Source organism: Cucumis melo, chromosome 11 (genome assembly GCF_025177605.1).
Source record: "Cucumis melo cultivar AY chromosome 11, USDA_Cmelo_AY_1.0, whole genome shotgun sequence".
Classification (NCBI taxonomy): domain Eukaryota; kingdom Viridiplantae; phylum Streptophyta; class Magnoliopsida; order Cucurbitales; family Cucurbitaceae; genus Cucumis; species Cucumis melo.
This window is the reverse complement of record NC_066867.1, coordinates 29642509-29662667: the sequence shown is the minus strand read 5'-3', so window position 1 is coordinate 29662667 and position 20159 is coordinate 29642509. Positions and strand designations below refer to the sequence as shown.

Genomic DNA, 20159 nt, shown 5'->3' with positions numbered 1-20159 from the left:
AACTTAATTTATTCAAGATGGATGGATGAAATTTCTATTAGGTCAGACAAACTAAATAAAATAATAACAAGACAATTATGCTTATATGCTCTCAACCCCAAGGGATATAACATTCTTATACCAATTTTGTTTTAAAAATTTGCTATTTATAAATATAAAATTTTAATCATCTATCGATATTCATAGACATTGATATTTTGTTATATTTGTATATAGTTTCAACACAATTTTATTCCTTAAAGTATTTATTCTTTATTTATTTATAATATATGAGTGGAAGAATCAAAATTTCGATCTTAAAGTCGATAGTACAAATCTTTCGAAGCAAATTTTATTATCATAGTTTCTTCGAATTGGTTTTCTATTTGTGTTAGGTCTCTCATCTTCAACTTTTCTTATATTATATTTCTTAGTGACAGTAGTAGCAATTTTGAATTTCATCTCTATAGTAGTAGAACACATAATGTTTACTAATTAATTTCAATAATTACATAAGCATGTAAAATGTGATTTTCATGGAATTTAAACAACTTTGTGAGACTCGAATACTTCTAACACATCTACCATTTCATAGAAATTTCACTACATACTTTAGAATCCCTTAAAAATAATAGAGTTCATACTTTCGTTCATCGGTGTAACTCTTTAGTAAAAGACATTTTGAAGTGCAATATTTTCCAAATCATCTGCATCTAAGCTATGTCAATTTTTTTTTCTTATTTGTGATAATAAGTGATTATATAGGACAGTATATGTGTATTATTCTCTCTCATTAGGTTGAGGGTTTCTCTTGTTTATTTCGAGCTACTAGATATTGCACTACTCGATCAAAAGTACTCAAAGTAGCATATTTGTTGGGCTATTTAAAGGGTGACCATATTTCTTAATCTCCATTTTATAAAAGGATATGCAGAAGATTGAACGTAATCATAAAATTTATTTTTCCATCTATTTTATCCTCTTTTTCGCGAAGAGAGACAATTTTAAACTATATTTTCCTTTGAGTATATTATTCTTGTTTCAACGACATGGATGGTTTGTCTTTTTCTCACATTAAAAAAAAAGTACCTCTTATTTATTAATATCAAGATAATCTAAAATCAACCTAATCATAAGTTATCACACACTAAGTAAAAAGAAACACGATAGAACCCTACTCAAAGCACGAGCTATACCAAATTCCATTTTCCCCCTCATGAATCGAAAGTCATTAAAGACACCTTCTAGGTGTCAAAAATATATATGTTAAAAACAATTGAACCTCGTGACAAGAAATATCATTACTATTATTAATCATGTTAATAAGAGTAGTTGAATCGTAAAACACAAAAATAAAACGAAAAACTAGCTCAATTGAGATGAAGAATATACGCTAGGACAAAAATCTATACCTCCAATTTAAAAAACAATGAGATGAAGAAAATCTAACGAAGAATATAATATTATGCACGATTATGAGCATTGATACTACTTTTTGTCGTAAATGGATTGACAAAAGAAAAGACACATTACTACATTTGGGCACTTATATACATATTCCATTTAGAAAATACAAGAAAGATTATATATATATATATATAACACATGTCCCTCACTTTCTAATATACAATATTTAAAATGACAAATCAAATTTTTAACTTTTTGTTTATTAAGTGTATTGAATTTTGTAAATTCTTAAATTTTAAAAATATCTAATAGACCTTCGAATTTTTTGTTTTTTTATTATTAATTATACGGTACCTTATAAGATTTCTTTAATTTATAAATTTATTAGTAACCATTTGCAAAAAAAAAAAAAAGGGAAAAGTTCAAAATTCACGAAGATGTAAAATCCAATTTCATATCGAATGTAGCAATAATTTTAAAATTTTCAAATGAGCTAAAATTTAAGACTTATTAAATAAAAAAATTAAATTCAAAGACCTATACTTGACCATTTTTAAAGTTAGATTTATTTATTATACTCAGAATTAAAAGTTGCATTTAAAAACATTTTAATAAAGAACCATTGATTCGAGGGCATACTGTGTTTTAGAAATATTATGATTAAAAAGTGTAGGGAGTTAATCAAAGCCGGAAACGTGTTCTCTCTACTTTTGACCACCTTTTTCAACATATACATTAACTAAAAAAATACTCCTTGCTTTCAATATAAAAACCAAAATGATTATTATTTTAAAAATAATAAATAATAAATGAATAAATTCTAATTTTTTTTTAAAATTTGTATGCATCACAATCTTTTTCATTTTTTAAGGTCTAACTACAAGTTGATATTATATATTTTTTATTGTTTTAAAATAAACGTGTTGAAAGATACTCTATAATTCTATCGAGATTAAGATGGTTATTCAAAATATTTTCTTAAATTAACTATTACATCAGGAATTCTTCTCGAAATAGATGAAATTTTCAATAATGAAATGGGTATAGATCCATGATGTGAATTCAACCATTGGCCTATTGCAAGTACCAAATAAAATTATCATAAGAAGCATGACAAAAAAGATATAAGCGACACTCACATTACATCTCCAATGAATACCAAAGAATGGAATAGAGATGGCAATAAAAACACCGTGTGGTATGGAAGATGGCATATGGAGAACAAAACAACTATGTAGAAATTGTGAAAAAGTGTTTGTTTACAAGTACACTTTTAGAATTTGCAACGTCAAACATTGTTAAGCGCACACGTTAAATATACGACCTAGATAACGATATTCAAAACTATTTAAACCAGTATCACAATTTTAATTTTGTATATTAACTTCTCAACCGAAGTACAATTCAGCTTCAATTTCCTAGGTCTTGTTTTCTAAAATTTTATCGATTGTTTCTTTTAATGACTTTTAAGTTTTTTTTACCATTGGACATTCATGAAACCCAATATTAATGATATCGAGACCTTGGTTTCTTCAGATCCTAGTATTGCATTTACAAATCTTAATAAAAATCAATAATTAAAGCCATTCTTAAGATTAGTCTTAATTAACCTGAGTCTGAAGTACATTGTATTTGATTCTGATAGAAACACAATTGATTCTAATTTAGATCCGAGAGTTAATCGTTATTCATTAAAGCAAATAGCTTTACTTGAACCTTTAATTTTGCATAAATCCAACAACTTGGGTTATTACACCATTTCCACCTGTTCTTTTTCTTATATGGGATGTTTGAAAGTAACTTTCCTATAGTTCAAGTTCACTCCCCAACATCTCTTTTCAATTGTCCACAATATCAATAGCACAGAATTTATGCTCAAGACGTGTATCCAATGACTAGAAAGATAATTTTGAGCATTACTTCACTATTATTAAACAGCTAATCCATGGGAGGTTCTATTTACATAGGCCAAAAACTTCTGGCCCATTCTAAAATTGATAGATTATTTGATTCTACTTTCTACTCATCAATCACTCTAACCCTTTTGATATAAAAATAAACGATAATTTCCTTGTTCCATCACAATTTCTTATCTATAATCACCTCCATTAGAAAAACAATAAAATATACATGTAGAAACATTTAGGTTGTCGAAACTTCGAAAACATTTGCAGGAAGTAGGAAAGCACATTAACAAAAGAACAAAAAGGTCTGGGTAGTCTGAGCAACCCAAACGTATTGTCATTTGTTATTGAAAATAAACCCTACAAGGCCTTGTTCAACCCTAAATTGGGTTTTCATGTTTTGTTATGTTTTTTAAAACCAAGCAAATGTTGAGAACTGAAAAAATAAATAAATCACAAAAACTGCTTTGTTTTTGGAAAATTAACTTAAAATTTACGAAAAAAAAAATATGCAACTCAAGGTAAGATATTTTAAAAAATTTGACAATCATTTCCTGAAACTAAAAATCAAATATTTACAAAACACAAGTAAATGATTCATCATCAAACTAGAATACCCACTACCTTACTTCACTTCTCTCGACTCCATGTAAGAGTGGGATTCAAGTAAAGCTAAGAGAATCTTGAAATTTTCTAAATAAAGTTATGTTAGCAGCCAGAAAATCTTTAATTAGGAAACAAAGTCAGAAATGGTTACTATGAGATGAGACATCCCTTACATGGTCATCAGTTTGTCAACGGCCTTTTCTGGTCCAACTCTAATTTGTTCTTCATACCAGTCTTGCGGCCGATGATGCAACCTTTTCCTTGATGCACTAACATCATCTGCCAAACAGATTATAATATTTTCGAACTAAAAATCAACTATGGCATACAAGATATTGGCAGAACCAAGTTGTGTTCTCTCTAATAATTTTATACAAGACCTTCCAGTTACACCTACCAATCTAATTGATCCCCAAGAAGTTATCCCAAAAATATGGGGAGGGATCTCTAAAGCATTTTAGCTACCAACGTGAACTAGATTGTAGAACTCAAGAACACGTACAACTATGGAACAGATCCTGTTCAAGGTTGTGTACTTCTAGATGGTAATCAAGAGGCAATAAACAAAGATGTGGCAGACAGACAGTTGTTTTGCCTCAACAAAAAAGATAAATGATGGGTCTTACCCGTCCAAAAAGAAGTTAAAAAAAATTGTTACTTCCTTCGTTTTCCCTGCAAAAGAAAAGTTGGGTTAGGACTATTTTATTAGTTTTGGGCAAAACAGGACAATGGTGTCGTTCGGAGAACTTACGGAGTTTACATAATCGTCCATTGATAATTGCTTCCTCTTCTTTAGATTAGTTGGGCTCTCGGTCTGCCTTGCTAAGGAACGTTTTGATGGTGTCATACTCTGAAACAAAATAGAATTCAAATTCAGCAAAATTTTCTTCACAAATAGATAATTAAAGAAAAGTTTGATCAAAATAAGAATAGAGAACAAAACCTTCGCAAGCTTCTTTTCTTTACGGGCCTGTCTCTCCCTTTCGTCATGTTCCTGGTTTTCTTTCTCCACTAATCGGATTAAGGTATCACACCTCCTCGCAAGTTCTTGGGTCGTTCGCGACTTGATAAACCAATCAAATCGAAACAAGGGTGATGTTCGAAATGCTGCCTTAAGTTCGTCCCAGTTTCCGTAACCAAGCTTGTGAACCATGCATATCTGTTCATCATTAAGATAAAACTTGTCATGTTCGATATCCAACAGAATACATTGGCACATTCCAGATGAGAGAATTCAGAACATCCAATACCCACCATGAAACGATCGCATTCTTCGTTATACAACTTGCCTTTATTCTGGCCATACTGGATCTTGAGCTCCAGCCATGGATTTTTGTAGCGATCCAGTTTCTTCCCAATGGCTTTCATTATTTCGTCTTTACGAGAAATCCTTGCTTCCCCTCTTTCTATGTTCTTGATGATTCTATCATAATCTGCAAATTACATATAATATGCTTAGAAACTTTTCAGATAGTAGTAGATTATAACCGATAAACAAAAAACTAAACAGATCTGTTTTTAATTCTTGTGAGAAATAAAAAAAACTCAACTCAGCCTTCAGCAAATTTATTTGTAATAGATCAGCCGTGAAAATATAGTGAATACTAATAAGCCATAACAAAACTAACTAGCTGATTGAAGGCTGACTTAGTTTGCTACAACAATTTGAACATCAATTTAGCTACCCTAAAAAAGAATTTAAGTGGCACAATAACAAAGGAGTCCAGTAAACGCTGATCTAGTTTTAGATTTTCTCAAAATAGTTGAATCATTTCCCTTGAATTATACTCTAATTGAGCTGCACCTCAAATCTGAACATCACACCTACAGCTCATTAAAGTTAGAAGAAAAACAACCAAAATAGTTCAATAGAGACGATTAACAAAGCTTTGAAACCATGATAGGCTGATGGCCACCATTTTTGTAGTCATGGGAGAGATGACATAGATGGAGCAAATTTACATGCAGAAAAACGTCTCATTTCATAAGTCATCTAAAGTTGGTTTCAAGAAATAGTAAAAAGAATATTCTCTGCTTCCTATGTCCAATTATGATAATCATCAAGAACATTGTCCTATCATATTCACAAAGATGCATCATCACAAGATGGATCCATTTACCATTTAACTCTTTGTATCGCTCCTTAAAGACCTTTGCATATCTCTCAACTTCTTCTTCCGTTTTTCCTTCCATCTCTGAAGAAATACTTTTTATATCGTTTCGCCCATATTTCTCACAAGCTCTAATAAATGTATTGAAATCTCTGCGACTCCATGAAGAAAATCCCTAAACCAAAAAATCAAGTTCAGAGAAGTAATTATGAGACAAAACCTTAAAACATAAATCCACTTCCTAAAACCAAGAATAAAGTTCATTAAAGTGATTGTAAGACAACCCCTTAAAACATCAATCCACTTACTTCCTCTAAGAGCCGCTCCTTCTCCTCTAGCTCTTCGGCAGTCAAAGGATCGCCCACTTCTAATTATCACGTCTAAGATTAGTCATATCATGAAGGAAAAATTAGGAAAGGGGAGATAAAACATATGTATTAGTAACATACCTTCCGGCTCCTCGACATCTATTGTGTCTTTCAACTGGTTCTTTTGATGTGTTTGCTGTGCCAGTCAAAACAGTGATGATCAATTAAAGAATAAATATAATAAATAAAGCAAGTAAAGCTGCTGAATAATAGGCACGAGCAATTAATGTAAAACAGAAAGGAATACTGAAAAATTTTACACTCACCATGAGATACCGCACTTCTTTTTCATAGAGTTCACTCAACCTCTGTGTGTTGAAAAACTGGAAGTCGTGCCTATAAACAAAAATTATTGTACACTCACGTAAGAGACGAATAGAATGAGGGATAAATTTGGAAAAATTATAGACAGATAAGTATATAAAAAATAAAAAGAAGAAAAACTAGGGCTACAAAATAAATCAACCAATTCAAGAGCCTTACAACTGAGGCATGCGAGGTATCCTGGGCTCTTTTGGTTTTGTTGGACCACCTTGCCGCATCGTTTGCTTAAAGTATTCTGATTCTGAGTAACTATTAGAAGGGAGAAAACAGAAGTCAGGATTTCCAAAGATTAAATAATAAGTTCATGTAGTAAAACTGGCAAGGAATTTTAAGTCATTACTTCCGCTTCCGTTCTCTTTTAGGTGGTTCGATCCAATTTTCACTGACAATTTTCTTGAAGTCAAATTTATTCTCGTCCTTCATTAAGATACAAGGTAAAAAGTAAGAATATTTTCTTTAATAGCCTTTGAATAATATTGGAAGTGATTTACAAGAATCTGATATAATTGCATTTACCTTTTCATCATCAAAATCGTACAATTCAGCAGCTGCCACGACCACACATAAACATTAGTGGAAACTAGTAACTCAAATATTTGACAGAAAGCAGAAAATTAACAGAAAGAGGCTAATAGTCAGTTTATGTCAGGATGTTACACACTTTCATCCATTTTAAATTTAATGGCATCTTCAGTAAATTTCTTCATCTTTGCATCAAGCTCTGCTGTTGCTGCTTCTCCCTTTGCAATGATTCTGTCAATGTCCTCGTCTGTGATGGTGCTATCTTTGGAACTGAAAACCATCTCAGCACCAAACCTCACCATTTGAAGTAGCTCATCCTTGTTGACAGCTATTATAAGAAAAAACAATAATACATAAATAAATAAGAGATATGAACAATGCGGTAATGATACATGTTAAAAGATATAAGGAACTGTATAAATATATTCTAAGCATTCAATGATGCAGTGCTTGAAGTATACATGAAGATAACACTCACTTTTCTGCTCTGCTAAACGTCCTTGTTGAATCACCAAAGCATCGAGCGCAAGTTTCTTGTAAGCCCTTTCTATCACTTTTTCCTCAATGGTATACTGTTCCATCGAAGAATAAATTACATTTACTGCTGCAATAAGTTTGAGTTCTCTATTATATAACTTAAGTTACTTTGTTTACCTCAGTGCAAAACCGGAACACTTGAACTTCCTTCTTCTGACCAATCCTGTGAGCACGATCTTGTGCTTGCAGATCAACTTGAGGGTTCCTGAAATAAACGTTGCATGTCAGAGCATATTGAGGGCGAGACAACAGCAGAAGCAAAAATCTTGATCAAAGAGATGTACCAGTCACTGTCATAAAGAATAACTACATCTGCAGTAGCAAGATTAATACCAAGACCTCCAGCTCTAGTTGACAATAAGAAAACAAAATTTTCACTTCCAGGCCTGTTGAAGGCATCAATGGATGCATCACGATCTTCACCACCAGTGTTACCATCAATTCGACAATAATAGTATCCACGAAACATTAAATAATCTTCAAGAATGTCTAACAGCCTTGTCATCTGAAATTCACACAAATGCAAAGCTTAGGCAAAATGTTAAAAAATAATACTAAAACCAAACAGAACAAATAGTAAATCCACAATGCTAAAGTGGCATGGAAAACTTATTCACTTGCACCATATAACGTTAGCAAAAACATTTACCTGCGAAAATATTAGGACTCTAGAATCACGCTCTTTCAGTTTAGGAAGCAACTTGTCCAAAAGAACCATTTTACCTATTAATGAAATTTTCAGTGTTAATGAATGAGTCACTAAAGCATGATCATCAGCGCATCCTTGAACACAAAGCTTACCAGCACTAGTAATAAGATGGTCCCCTGTGGTGTAAGGAGGCCCAGGTTCAGCACCTTGAAACAAATATGGGTGATTACAGCATTTCCGGAGCTGCATTGCTATATTAAGTAGCCGTTTACGCTCACCACCAGCATTAACAACTTCAAGATCCTTTTGCAGCAAAGCACGATAGTATTGTTTTTGCATTTGCGACATGCCTACTTTGAGTATTGTTTCCTTTTTTGGAGGTAAACCTTTCTCTACATCTGATTTCAACCTCCGAAGAAGAAATGGCCGAAGGACCTATCGGGTGCAAAGTAGGAGACAAAAAAGAATGTGAGATAAAAGAATTGAAATATCAAACTAAAGATGCATGCACAGAATGCATTTAGGTATACCTTGTGAAGTTGTTGAACCACCTCCTGCTGATCATTTTCCCCAGAAATTTGAAACCATTCATCAAAAGTCTCGGCTGAACTAAATATTTCAGGCAAAAGAAAATTGAGGAGAGACCACAGTTCATGAAGATTGTTCTGAAAAGGATAATAAAAGACTATTTTGTTATACAATCCAGTAAGAAAGAAAATGAATGAAATAAATAACTGGGGAACAACAATGCCTGACAATATTGCTTTTTTTCAAAGAACATATCCAACCAGATGCTGTTATTTAAAATAAATTACTAAACAATCAAAATGATTTGTCAATCTAACAGGGCAATAAACACAAAGGCCTGACCTAGGAATATAAATTTGTACATATTTAGATCCAAAACAGGCAGCAGAATTCCATGATGGGAAAACTAATTTTGAATACCTGAAGCGGTGTGCCAGTGATTAGAAGACGGTAGTTGGTGTTATAAAGCCTCATTGTCTTTGAAAGGAGGGAATTCTCGTTCTTAATCCGATGGGCTTCATCAATAATAATGTAGCGCCAACTAAAACGGCGCAAGCAAGACTTCTCCTTAATGGCCATTTCAAAACTGGTAACACATACATCAAATTTCCCAGCAACGAGTAAATTTTCCCGTATATCCCTCTGCAGGAAGTGCATCAATGAAGTGCTAATAAGTCTTCCGCACAAATCACAATCTAACATCACTAAAATTCACATACTTTAAAGAATGGAGAAAAATACCCTTTCATCAGGATTTCCAAGAAACTTTACAGCACGCAAGACAGGGCAAAATCGACGAATTTCATTCATCCAATTTCCCAGAGTAGATTTTGGAGCAACTACCATATGGGGACCTGTTATTCCTCTGTACTCGTGCAGATAGCCCAACAACGAGATGGTTTGTAATGTCTTGCCAAGCCCCTAATGGAAAAGCACCATTTATTAGCACACTGATTTATGTATGAAACTGTCAAAATTAAAACGTTTAGCAAGAAATAGAAACTTTAGGTACCTTGTAAGAGATTTTCAATATCATAAGGAAATAAATATTTTATGTATGAAACTGTCAAAATTAAAATGTTTAGCAAGAAATGGTAACTTTACAAACCTTGTAAAAGATTTTCAATATCATAAGGAAATAAACATAATCGAAGTCAAATAAAGAAAAGAGAAATGTTGAATCAATGGATCTGTTTATTACCATCTCATCAGCAAGGATTCCATTTATGCCATTCTCATATAGCCGAATGAGCCAGTTTAATCCAGCTAGTTGATAATCTCTCATTTTCCCTTGGATACCTGCACTCGATAATTTTTATTAACGAAAATGTCCCAAACTTTAAAGGAAATGCAAAACCCAAGGAATGTTAAAAGAAAAACTTGGAAAACTAACAAGATGGTTGTGAAAGTAAACGAGTATTCCCAGTCCCAGATAGACCATCTTCTTCCTCTTTAAGATATTCTTCATCTTCTTCTTCTTCAGTTAGTTTTGATGCATGGCGACCCCTGAATTATTACCAAAGCAATAGCTATTACTAAACATGCTCATAAAAAGTCTCTCGTTAATTCTCAAAAAAAGTGAATGATCACCCAATGGTTACATGGACAACCTGAATAATGATAAGTGTTCGTTCATTTCCAAACAATTTATGAGCAAAATCAAAATGCAAAATGTGCTTTGGAGAAAACAAAACAGGAAATGTGATCATGCCCAAATGACACACTCGCAAAAACAGCATTAGTGTCCCTAGACCCTTAAGATTTATGGGAAGATAAAATGTTCAAATCTGTAAAGAAAAATATTCGATGGTGGTCAAGAATAAAGTTTCCATCGGTAAAATAACAGTTAATATATAATTCCCATATAAGGAGCTTATTTTGTAGAGCAGACTAACTTTCATAGACACAATACTCCTATTTACAACGCTTTTACAGCCCCCAAAAAAACGACCATCTTAGCTATTTAAGCTACCAAGAAGCAAACCAACATCTGTAAGGCTCTTCAAATGATAATACATACCTTCCCTTCGTTTTCTTCTGGGAAGAAGAATGATCGCCTTTAGCAAAATGAGCAAATATCTCAGTTTGTTGCAGAAGATACTTCAAGCGTCCCTTCCCCTTGTTATTCTGCCACCCGAGAACATTAACTCAATGTTATGTTAATTATCACAGAAAACGGAAAATAACATCAATCAATTGTATTCACTGATTCCACAAACCATATCAGCATCAATAGCAGCATTTTGTGCATCTAACATGTCCTGAATCTTCTGCTTCTTCATTTGTTGCATTTCTCTTAGTCTGGCCTTTTCACGCCGCCCAATATCAGTTTTATCATCTTGGCCCTCGTTACTTCCATCCTGTTGAAAAATGTAACAATAATGTACAGCGTCCAAAAAATATAACAATTCCAGAAATAGAAGCACAAGCCAATACTTAAGATGTGCCACCATATGCTCAACTTTCCAGTCTCTCTTTCCTCGAATTGACCAAATGACGGAAATTTTTTGACAAAACCTAGTCAATCTAACCTTCGTATGAAGTAAACCAGAGAAGGAACAGAAAAATTAAAAATCAAAAACCCTACCGAGATCCGAGTAAAATTAACACAAACAAAAACCGTATATTGAGAACCTCAATTCCAAATTTACCTCTTCCTCGCCATTTTCGACAGGTGATCCATCGTTATCAGAATCGTCGGCAGCTTCATCCTCGTCAGAGCCTGCCGAGCGAGCGACCGCTTCGAGCTCCTCCTCGTCTTCCTCCTCATTGATCTGGTCGTTAGTTTGCTCCTCTTCCTCCGACGAGCTAGAACCATTGGACATGGCTTCATCGGAAGACGCCTGTCGCTTCGAGGGTTTCGCCATAGCTTTTTCACGGACGCCGGGAGGGGGGTTTCGAAAAGGAGGAGTCTCTGTGTGAAAGAGAAGTAAACCGACTTATAATTCTCGAACCACTGACCAAATAAAACGAGAAATTGATAACATGAATGTTTTATAGGCGTTGGATTGAAATCAACGGAGATCTGCGGTTCGGAATCATTTGTTACTTTGGTAGCATAATTTTCCCGCCAATAAAAAGAAATGGCAAGTTCCCGCCTATCGCTGGGTTGGGCCTTTCTAATGGACCTAGCATGGCCGGTCACTTAGCCCATTGGGGTTGTTGAAATTTCGTAAATGCGGTGATGATTCTATTTAAAAAAAAAAAAAAACCGAAAAAATAGTTGCAAATATATATCAATTAAACTCAAAATATTAGCATATATACTAATAATTTAAAAAATTAAAAATATAGCATAATCTTTCGTTATTTATTAAAGATATAAATTTATCAGCGATAGACCATATTACAAATATTGGTCTATCGATCATAGATCATAATAGTCTATTATCGATATAAGTTGAACTTGATAGACTTTGCTATATTTGCAGTTATTTTAAAATGATGTTATATAATTAGTTATTATTCATAAAATTGTTACTAAACCATGGTTGCACAAAATTGTATTTGGTGGCAATTTAAGTTTAGGGACTTACAAACTTGTTGCACACTTTTTTTTATCTTGCATATATGATAAAAATAACAAAAAAAAAAAAAAAAACAAACTCAACCCATGAGGCTGCATCATCGCTAAGACCTTGGTTGTGAACGAACCTAGTCTTACTTTTGTATTTTATGATTTTTTTTCTTTATGGTTTCTTAGTTTTCTTGGTTTGGGTTGTTTCTGATTTTCCGATTTATTGGTTTTCGTGGTTGTTGGTCTCGCAGAGTAAGAAATACATTTTTTATACCCCTCATATTCTAGATAAACCTAATATTTATATACATAAATTAAATGTTGAAATGACACAAATATCGAGAGTTTTAAATTTAATGACAATTAAGTAAACATTTCTAATGTTATTTGGGTCTATTTACAACTAGACAATTAAGAATTCTCATATGTACTAGTACTAGCAATTGCATCTTTGATGCAGTCATCAATTCTCCCGAGAGGTCACAATTACCGCGAGCAAACATATTAATGACGAATAACACATTTTCGCTATTCTACTAATACTTGTACTTGCTCTGCTATTCTACCCGAGCTTGGCTGAGGAAGAATTACAGGGTGTAAAACAAAAAAATTATGTTGATTCAGGTTGGGTATACTATATTTAATTTATTAAGGAATCCCCGCCCTTAACCCATTAACGAAAAAGAAAAAATCAAAAGATAAGGTCATTCCATTTCGACAAAAGACCCACACCCAAGTTCCATAGCTTTAGGTCCGCTATCCCGATCATGATTTTCCTACCCCCAGAGGGAAAAGTCCTTCCCTTTTTGGCTGGTTGTGGGCGATGAGGGATTTGAACCCCCGACACCATGGTTCATAGCCATGTGCCCTAATCCTCTGAGTTATAGGCCTCACCCCGTCTCCGCTGGATCTATTCCGAGGGGTACCCTAACAAAAGGAACCTTTCCTCTCCCCAACCATTTGCCATTTTGGGTTAAGAAGATGTGAAAGGGCCTCTCTCTCTATAAGAACAGTGCGTTCCAAGGTGTGAAGTGAGATAGAAAAGTGGGAGAGAAGAGGTTTTGAATAAGACGACCTTTTCATTTTTGTTTCATATTGATATTTAAAAGTAATAAGAATTAGAGGTGTTAAGTTTTTTATCATCCTGCGTCGAGCTATTTTTTTGCAGGACCTTCCCTACAGTATCGTCACTGCAATAGAGTTTAACCACTAAGTTCAGGATGGATTGGTGTGGTTCATCTACGCCTAGGACACCATAATATTGAACCATGAACGAAGAAAGACATGAGAGAAAAACATATCAGCTAGTAATTGTGAGGCCCCAATTCTTGACTGGAGGGAACCAAAGGCCTCTGCCCTTCCATCCCTTCGATAGATAGAGAGGGAGGGCAAAGATTTTTTTGGTTTTTTCATGTTGTTAAAGAGTTGAACAATGAAAATAGATGGCAAGTGCCTAATCGAATTGATCGGGTCATGTAGGAAAAAGGTTCAAGTCTACTGGTCTGTTAGGATGCCTTAGATGCATACATTACTGCACTTCCACTTGACACCTATCGTGATAATAAACAGCTCATCTCGTCGTGACCTTCTCTTAAATATAATTCTCAAAACTTTTGTCGCTTTATTCCCGTAGGGGTAAAGAATCGATCGTTGTCTCGGCTATGCTACAGGAGGCTCTTGGAAAGTCGGAATAGGAGAGCACTCATCTTGTGGTGGGCTTACTACTTAGATGCTTTTAGCAGTTATCCGCTCCGCACGTGGCTACCCAACATTTACCGTGGGCACGATGACTGGTACACCAGAGGTACGTCCTTCTCGATCCTCTCATACTAGGGAAAGGTCCTTTCAATGCTCTAATGCCCACACCGGATATGAATCAAACTGTCTCACGACGTTCTAAATCCAACTCACGTACTGCTTTAATGGGCGAACAACCCAACCCATGGAACATACTACAGCCCCAAGTGGCAAAGAGCCGACATCAAGGTGTCAAACCTTCCCGTTGATGTGAGCTCTTGGGGAAGATTAGCCCGTTATCCCTAGAGTAACTTTTATTCATTGAGCGACGACCCTTCCACTCGACACTGTCATATCACTAAGGCCGACTTTCGTCCCTGCTCAACGGGTGGGTCTTGCAGTCAAGCTCCCTTATACCTTTGCACTCGATGGTGAATCTTCGTCTGGCCCAAGGAAACCTTTGCACGCCTCTGTTACCTTTTGGGAAGCCTACGCCCCATAGAAACTGTCTACCTGAGACTGTCCCTTGGCCCGTAGGTCATGGCACAAGGTTAGAATTCTAGCTCTTCCAGAGTGGTATCTCACTGATGGCTCGGGCCCCCCGGAAGGGGGCCTTCTTCGCCTTCCACCTAAGCTGCACATGAAAGGCCTAAAGCCAATCCCAGGGAAGAGTGAAGCTTCATAGGGTCTTTCTGTCTAGGTGTAGATAGTCCGCATCTTCACAGACATGTCTATTTCATCGAGCCTCTCTTCGAGACAGTGTCCAGATCGTTACGCCTTTCGTACGGGTTGGAACTTACTCGACAAGGAATTTCGCTACCTTAAGACTGTTATAGTTACGACCGTCGTTCACCAGGGATTCGGTCGCCGGCTCCCATGTCTTCAGGTCACCAACTTCCTTGACCTTCCGGCACTAGGTAAGCGTCAGCCCCCATACATGGTCTTACGACTTTGCGGAGATCTGTGTTTGGGTAAATAATTGCTCGGGCCTGGTCACTGTGACCCCCTTTGTGAGGAGGCACCTCTTCTCTCGAAGTTACAGGGCTATTTTACCGAGTTCCTTAGAGAGAGTTATCTCGCGCCCCTAGGTATTCTCTACCTACCCACATGTGTCAGTTTTGGGTACAGGTACCCTTTGTTGAAGGTCGTTCGAGCTTTTCCTAAGAGTATGGCATGGGTTACTTTAGCGTTGTAGTGCCTGGTACTTGAACATTGGCTCGAAGTATTTTCTCTACCCCTTTTTACCTTAAAAAAACAAGGGCACCTTGCATCCTTGAACCAATAACCATCTTTCGGCCAACCTAGCCTCATTCGTCCCTCGGGACCAACAAGGGGTAGTATAGGAATATTTACATGTTGTCTACCAACTACGTTTTTCGGCTTGATCTTAGGCCCTAACTCACCCTCCGTGGACGAACCTTGCAAAGGAACTCTTAGGTTTTTAGGGTATTGGATTCTCACCAATGTTTGCGTTACTCAAGCCGACATTCTCGCTTTCGCTTCGTCCACAATTGCTCGCGCAGTTGCTTCCCTCTAAAGTGGAACGCTCCCCTACCGATGCATTTTGACATCCTACAGCTTCGATAGATCGCTTAGCCCTGTTCATCTTTGGCGCAAGAGTGCTCGATCAGTGAGCTATTACGCACTCTTTCAAGGGTGGCTGCTTTTAGGCAAACCTCCTGGCTGTCTCTGCACCCCTACCTCCTTTATCATTGAGCGGTCATTTAGGGGTCTTAGCTGGTGATCCGAGTTGTTTCCCTTTCGACATGAAGCTTATCCCCTATCGTCTCATTGGTCGACCTTGACCTCTATTATTTTGAGATCATATCTAATCTTCAGAGTTTGACTCGATTTGGTACCGCTCTCGCGGCCCGCATCGAAACAGTGTTTTACCCCTAGATGTCCAGTCAACTGCTGCGCCTCAACGCATTTTGGGGAGAACCAAGTAGCTCTAGGTTCGAGTGGCATTTCACCCCTAACCACAACTCATTCGTTGATTCTTCAACATCAGTCGATTAACCTCCACTTAGTTTCACCCAAGCTTCATCCTAGTCATGGATAGTTCACCCAAGTTCAGGTCTATAAGCAGTGACAATTGCCCCATGAAAACTCGCTTTCGCTACAGCTCCGGTGGGTTCCCTTAACCAAGCCACCGCCTATGAGTCGTCGGCTCGTTCTTCAACAGGCACGCGGTCAAAGTCTTGGTCTCCTCCCACTGCTTGGAAGCTTACAGTTTCATATTCTATTTCACTCCCCGATGAGGGTTCTTTTCACCCTTCCCTCACGATACTATTTCACTATCACTCACTCAGGAGTGCATAAAGCAACTAATGCGACGTATTTGTAAATAAGTCGATCTCTATCAACTTTAAGGCTAAAAAAAATTGTAACACTTTTTAGGTGGCAATAAGCAAGTCATTGCAGTCGTAGAATTGATTTAATTTGGTTGTAATAGTTTATGTTTAAACCATAGATTATTTTTGTTTTGGTTATAATAGTGCATGCTTGTGGCTTATACTTTTACAATAAACATACATTTTTCTTTTCTCAAACCTTTAATAAAAAAAATTAAAAAAATTATCATAAATTAAACTATTTGGTATATCACGTGTATTAAACGTGTATCAGGTATCTACTAAAGGAGTGTCAAGTATATCAAAATGGATATTAGTGGTGTATTGAAGTGGATATCAATAGTGTATCAGATGTATCAGTGGGTTTAAATTGTACTTTATCGTTTTTAAAAAAATAAACAAGTTTGTGTTATAGATCTATTATTTATTAAACTTATTATGTCAATTATGCAGAAGCTCATTTTTTAGCGTTATGCTTGATGGTGTTTGTATTTACGTAATCTATGATTTAATTTGTTTTGTTTTGTCCTCTTTAGTCCTTTTTACTATTTCTCCCTTTATGTTTCAACATGCATCATGAGTGAAAGTTGGCCATATATCGTTGTGGTTGTTGAGGAGAAATGCCAAGATGAAAGTACACATCAACCAACTACAAAAGTTAAGCTGCCAATAAATCATCCATGTCATCCCATTTCAGAAGGTTCATTTTGTTGAAGAAATAGCTACACATGTAGTTATAAATTAAATTGTGCAAATATTATTTATTTCTTATTTTTCCATGTCTTGGGGCAACCATTTGGATAAATAGTAAAATAATATTCCACCACTTTGTAATGAAATAGAGAAAATTTCTCCTAGACTTAAAAACCCACGATTCTCTTCTTGGTATCAAAGCTTTGAAATGGCCAACATCGTCTTCCTCGTCGAATCCTTAACCATAAACTTCAGTAACCCTCCTCTAAACTTGATCGTGGAAATTATTTGTTGTGAAAAACTTTAGCCCTTCCTATTTTGAAGAGCTACAAACTTGAAGGGCATTTGACAGGAGAAAATCCATGTCCACCGAAATTCACTCACTAATTAAATCGGTGAATCACAATCTGAAATTGATGCCACGCATCATTGAGATCCACTGCAACAAAAATGGTCAATTCGAAATTTGATAAATGGGTTACCTCTAATCTACTACTTTTGGGCTAGATATACAACTCAATGACAGTGGAAGTGGCTCTTCAACTGATGGGGTTTAACACAACAAATGACATATGGGAAGCCATACAATATTTATTTGGAGTACAATCAAGGACAGAGGAAGATTTTTTCAGGCACACGTTTCAGACTACCCAAAAAGGTAATTCTAAGATGGAAGATTATTTGTGCATTATGAAAACTAACACTGCCAACCTCGACCAGGCCGGGAGTCTTGTTCCTCTCTGTTCCTTAATTTCTCAGGTCTTATTGAGGTTGGATGAAGTCTACAATCCTGTAACCGCTGTTATTCAGGGAAAACCCAACATCTCTTGACTAGATATTTAGTCGAAATTACTAATATTTGAGAAATGCCTTGAGCATTAGAACTCCCAAAAAAATCCAAGTAATATTGTCCAGAACGCCACTGTGAATATGGTCTAAAATCGTGCCAATAATGATGCTCGACAACTTGGGAACTCATATCCACACAATAGTAATCACTCAAATGATAATGGTCAGCATGGTGGTAACAACTTCCATAACAATGGCAATCGTGGTCGTGGCCAAGGAACAGAAAATAAACCGACGTGCCAAGTATGTGGAAAATATGGATTTATTCAGAGACACAAGGCTCGCTTAGTAGCCAAAGTTTTTATCAGAACCCCGGGATTGATTTCTTCGAGACTTTTAGCCCGGTAATTAAGGCTTCCATTGTCCATGTTATGCTCAGTTTGGCTGTTTCAAAAGACTATAATCTTAGGCATCTAGACTTTAACAACGCCTTTCTCAATGGCAAATTATCTAAAGATGTATATATGTCTCAACCCACTGGGTATGTTCATCCATATTTTCCAGATTATGTGTGCAAGCTTAATAAAGCTATATACGGGCTTAAACAAGCACCTTGTGCGTGGAACACAACCCTCTCAACTAAGCTATTGCACTCGAGTTTCATGAATTCAAGGTCTGACTCCTATCTGTTTATCTTTCGTAATACCAGCACTATCATTTTATTTATGGTTTATGTTGATGACATGATTGTCACTGGGAATAACCTTGCAATGATACCTTAATGAAGTCTCTGCATAAAAAGATTTGCCTTGAAAGATTTAGGTCAATTGCAATACTTTCTTGGAGTTCAAGTTCATTATCTTGACTTTAGATTTATCATCAATCAAGCCAACTATGTTGAAGACTTACTCTATAAACTTCAACTCACTGATTTGAAACCAACATCGTCTCCAAGTGTGCTTGGCAAGCATTTGTCTCTTGGTGAAGACACACTCTTAGCAGACCCATTTATCTATTGTAGCACCATTGGTGCGTTGCAATATCTTACCAATACAAGACCAGACATTTCATATATTGTTAATCATCTCAGTCAATTTTTACAAAAACCAACTGACCTTCATTGGCAAGTTGTCAAAAGAATTCTCCGATATATAAGTGGAACTAAACACTATGGTCTCTTATTTCAGCCAACTACTGATCTGTCTATTAATGCTTATTCAAATGCTGACTGAGCTTCGAATATCGATGATAGAAAATCTGTAGCTGCCTACTGTGTGTTTGTAGGAAATAATCTTGTTTCGTGGTCCTAGAAGAAACAAACTACTATAGCACGATCGAGTACTGAATCTGAATATATAGCTCTTGCTCATACTGCCTCCAAAATAACTTGGCTTAAACAACTACTCTGTGAACTCCATGTCCCCAATTCTGCTAAACCGATTATATGGTGTGACAATTTAAGTGTTGGAGCTCTTGTAGCAAATCTTGTTTTTTATGCTATAACCCAAACATATCGAGATCGATGTTTATTTTGTTCGAGACCAAGTTCTTTGTGGTGCTCTTGGAAGTTCGCTATATTCCGCCGTGAGATTAGCTAGTTGATTGCTTAACAAAACCCCTCGCACACTCTCATTTCCAATGTTTACGTGCCAAACTCGGGGTACTCAATCTACCCTCTCGTTTGAGGGGGGATGTTAGGGAGAAATGCCAAGATGACAATACATAACAACCAACCACAAAAGTTAAGCTGCCAACAAATCATCCGTGTCATCCCATTCCAGAAGGTTCATTTTGTTGAAGAAGTATATCCTTTCTCCAATTATATTGCTACACCTGTAGATATAAATTATATTGTGCAAATATTCTTTATTTCTTACTTTTCCCATGTCTTAGGGAAACCCTTGTATAAATAGTAAATTACTATTCCACCTATTTGTAATGAAATAGAGAAAATTTATCCCATACTTGAAAACCCACGATTCTCTTATGTGGTCGCTTGTTATACTTGTTTACAAGAATATAAAATATATTTAAGTTTGCTTCCTTCGTTTCTACAAAGGAAATCCCATATTACCTCTATATTTTTTCTTGTCACACATAGGATCCTTTCTAAAAATTATGTGGATGAATGCAC

General features: G+C 35.8%; 1 protein-coding gene across 3 annotated transcripts; it reads right to left on the bottom strand.

Moving 5' to 3' along the window:
* Positions 1–3817: 3817 nt before the first annotated feature.
* On the bottom strand, positions 3818–11976 carry LOC103497876 (ISWI chromatin-remodeling complex ATPase CHR11). Of its 3 annotated transcripts, XM_051091857.1 has the most exons (26): positions 11587–11976; positions 11155–11295; positions 10956–11062; positions 10329–10441; positions 10137–10234; positions 9677–9856; positions 9356–9577; positions 8938–9072; positions 8560–8842; positions 8408–8481; positions 8043–8263; positions 7876–7963; positions 7700–7793; positions 7361–7549; positions 7216–7247; positions 7040–7116; positions 6859–6948; positions 6642–6711; positions 6457–6511; positions 6316–6374; positions 6017–6182; positions 5151–5329; positions 4840–5055; positions 4648–4746; positions 4523–4568; positions 3818–4175 (listed from the first exon to the last, which is right to left on the bottom strand). In XM_051091857.1, the coding sequence occupies exons 1-25, from the start codon at positions 11800–11802 to the stop codon at positions 4551–4553; spliced, it is 3222 nt and encodes a 1073-aa protein (XP_050947814.1). In that variant the 5' UTR covers positions 11803–11976; the 3' UTR covers positions 3818–4175; positions 4523–4550. The 3 variants fall into 3 exon arrangements, with proteins under 3 accessions (XP_050947814.1, XP_008458481.2, XP_008458482.2); XM_008460259.3 differs by having other exon boundaries at positions 3818–4568; XM_008460260.3 differs by having other exon boundaries at positions 3818–4568; positions 6316–6371.
* Between the last annotated feature and the right edge of the window lie 8183 nt (positions 11977–20159).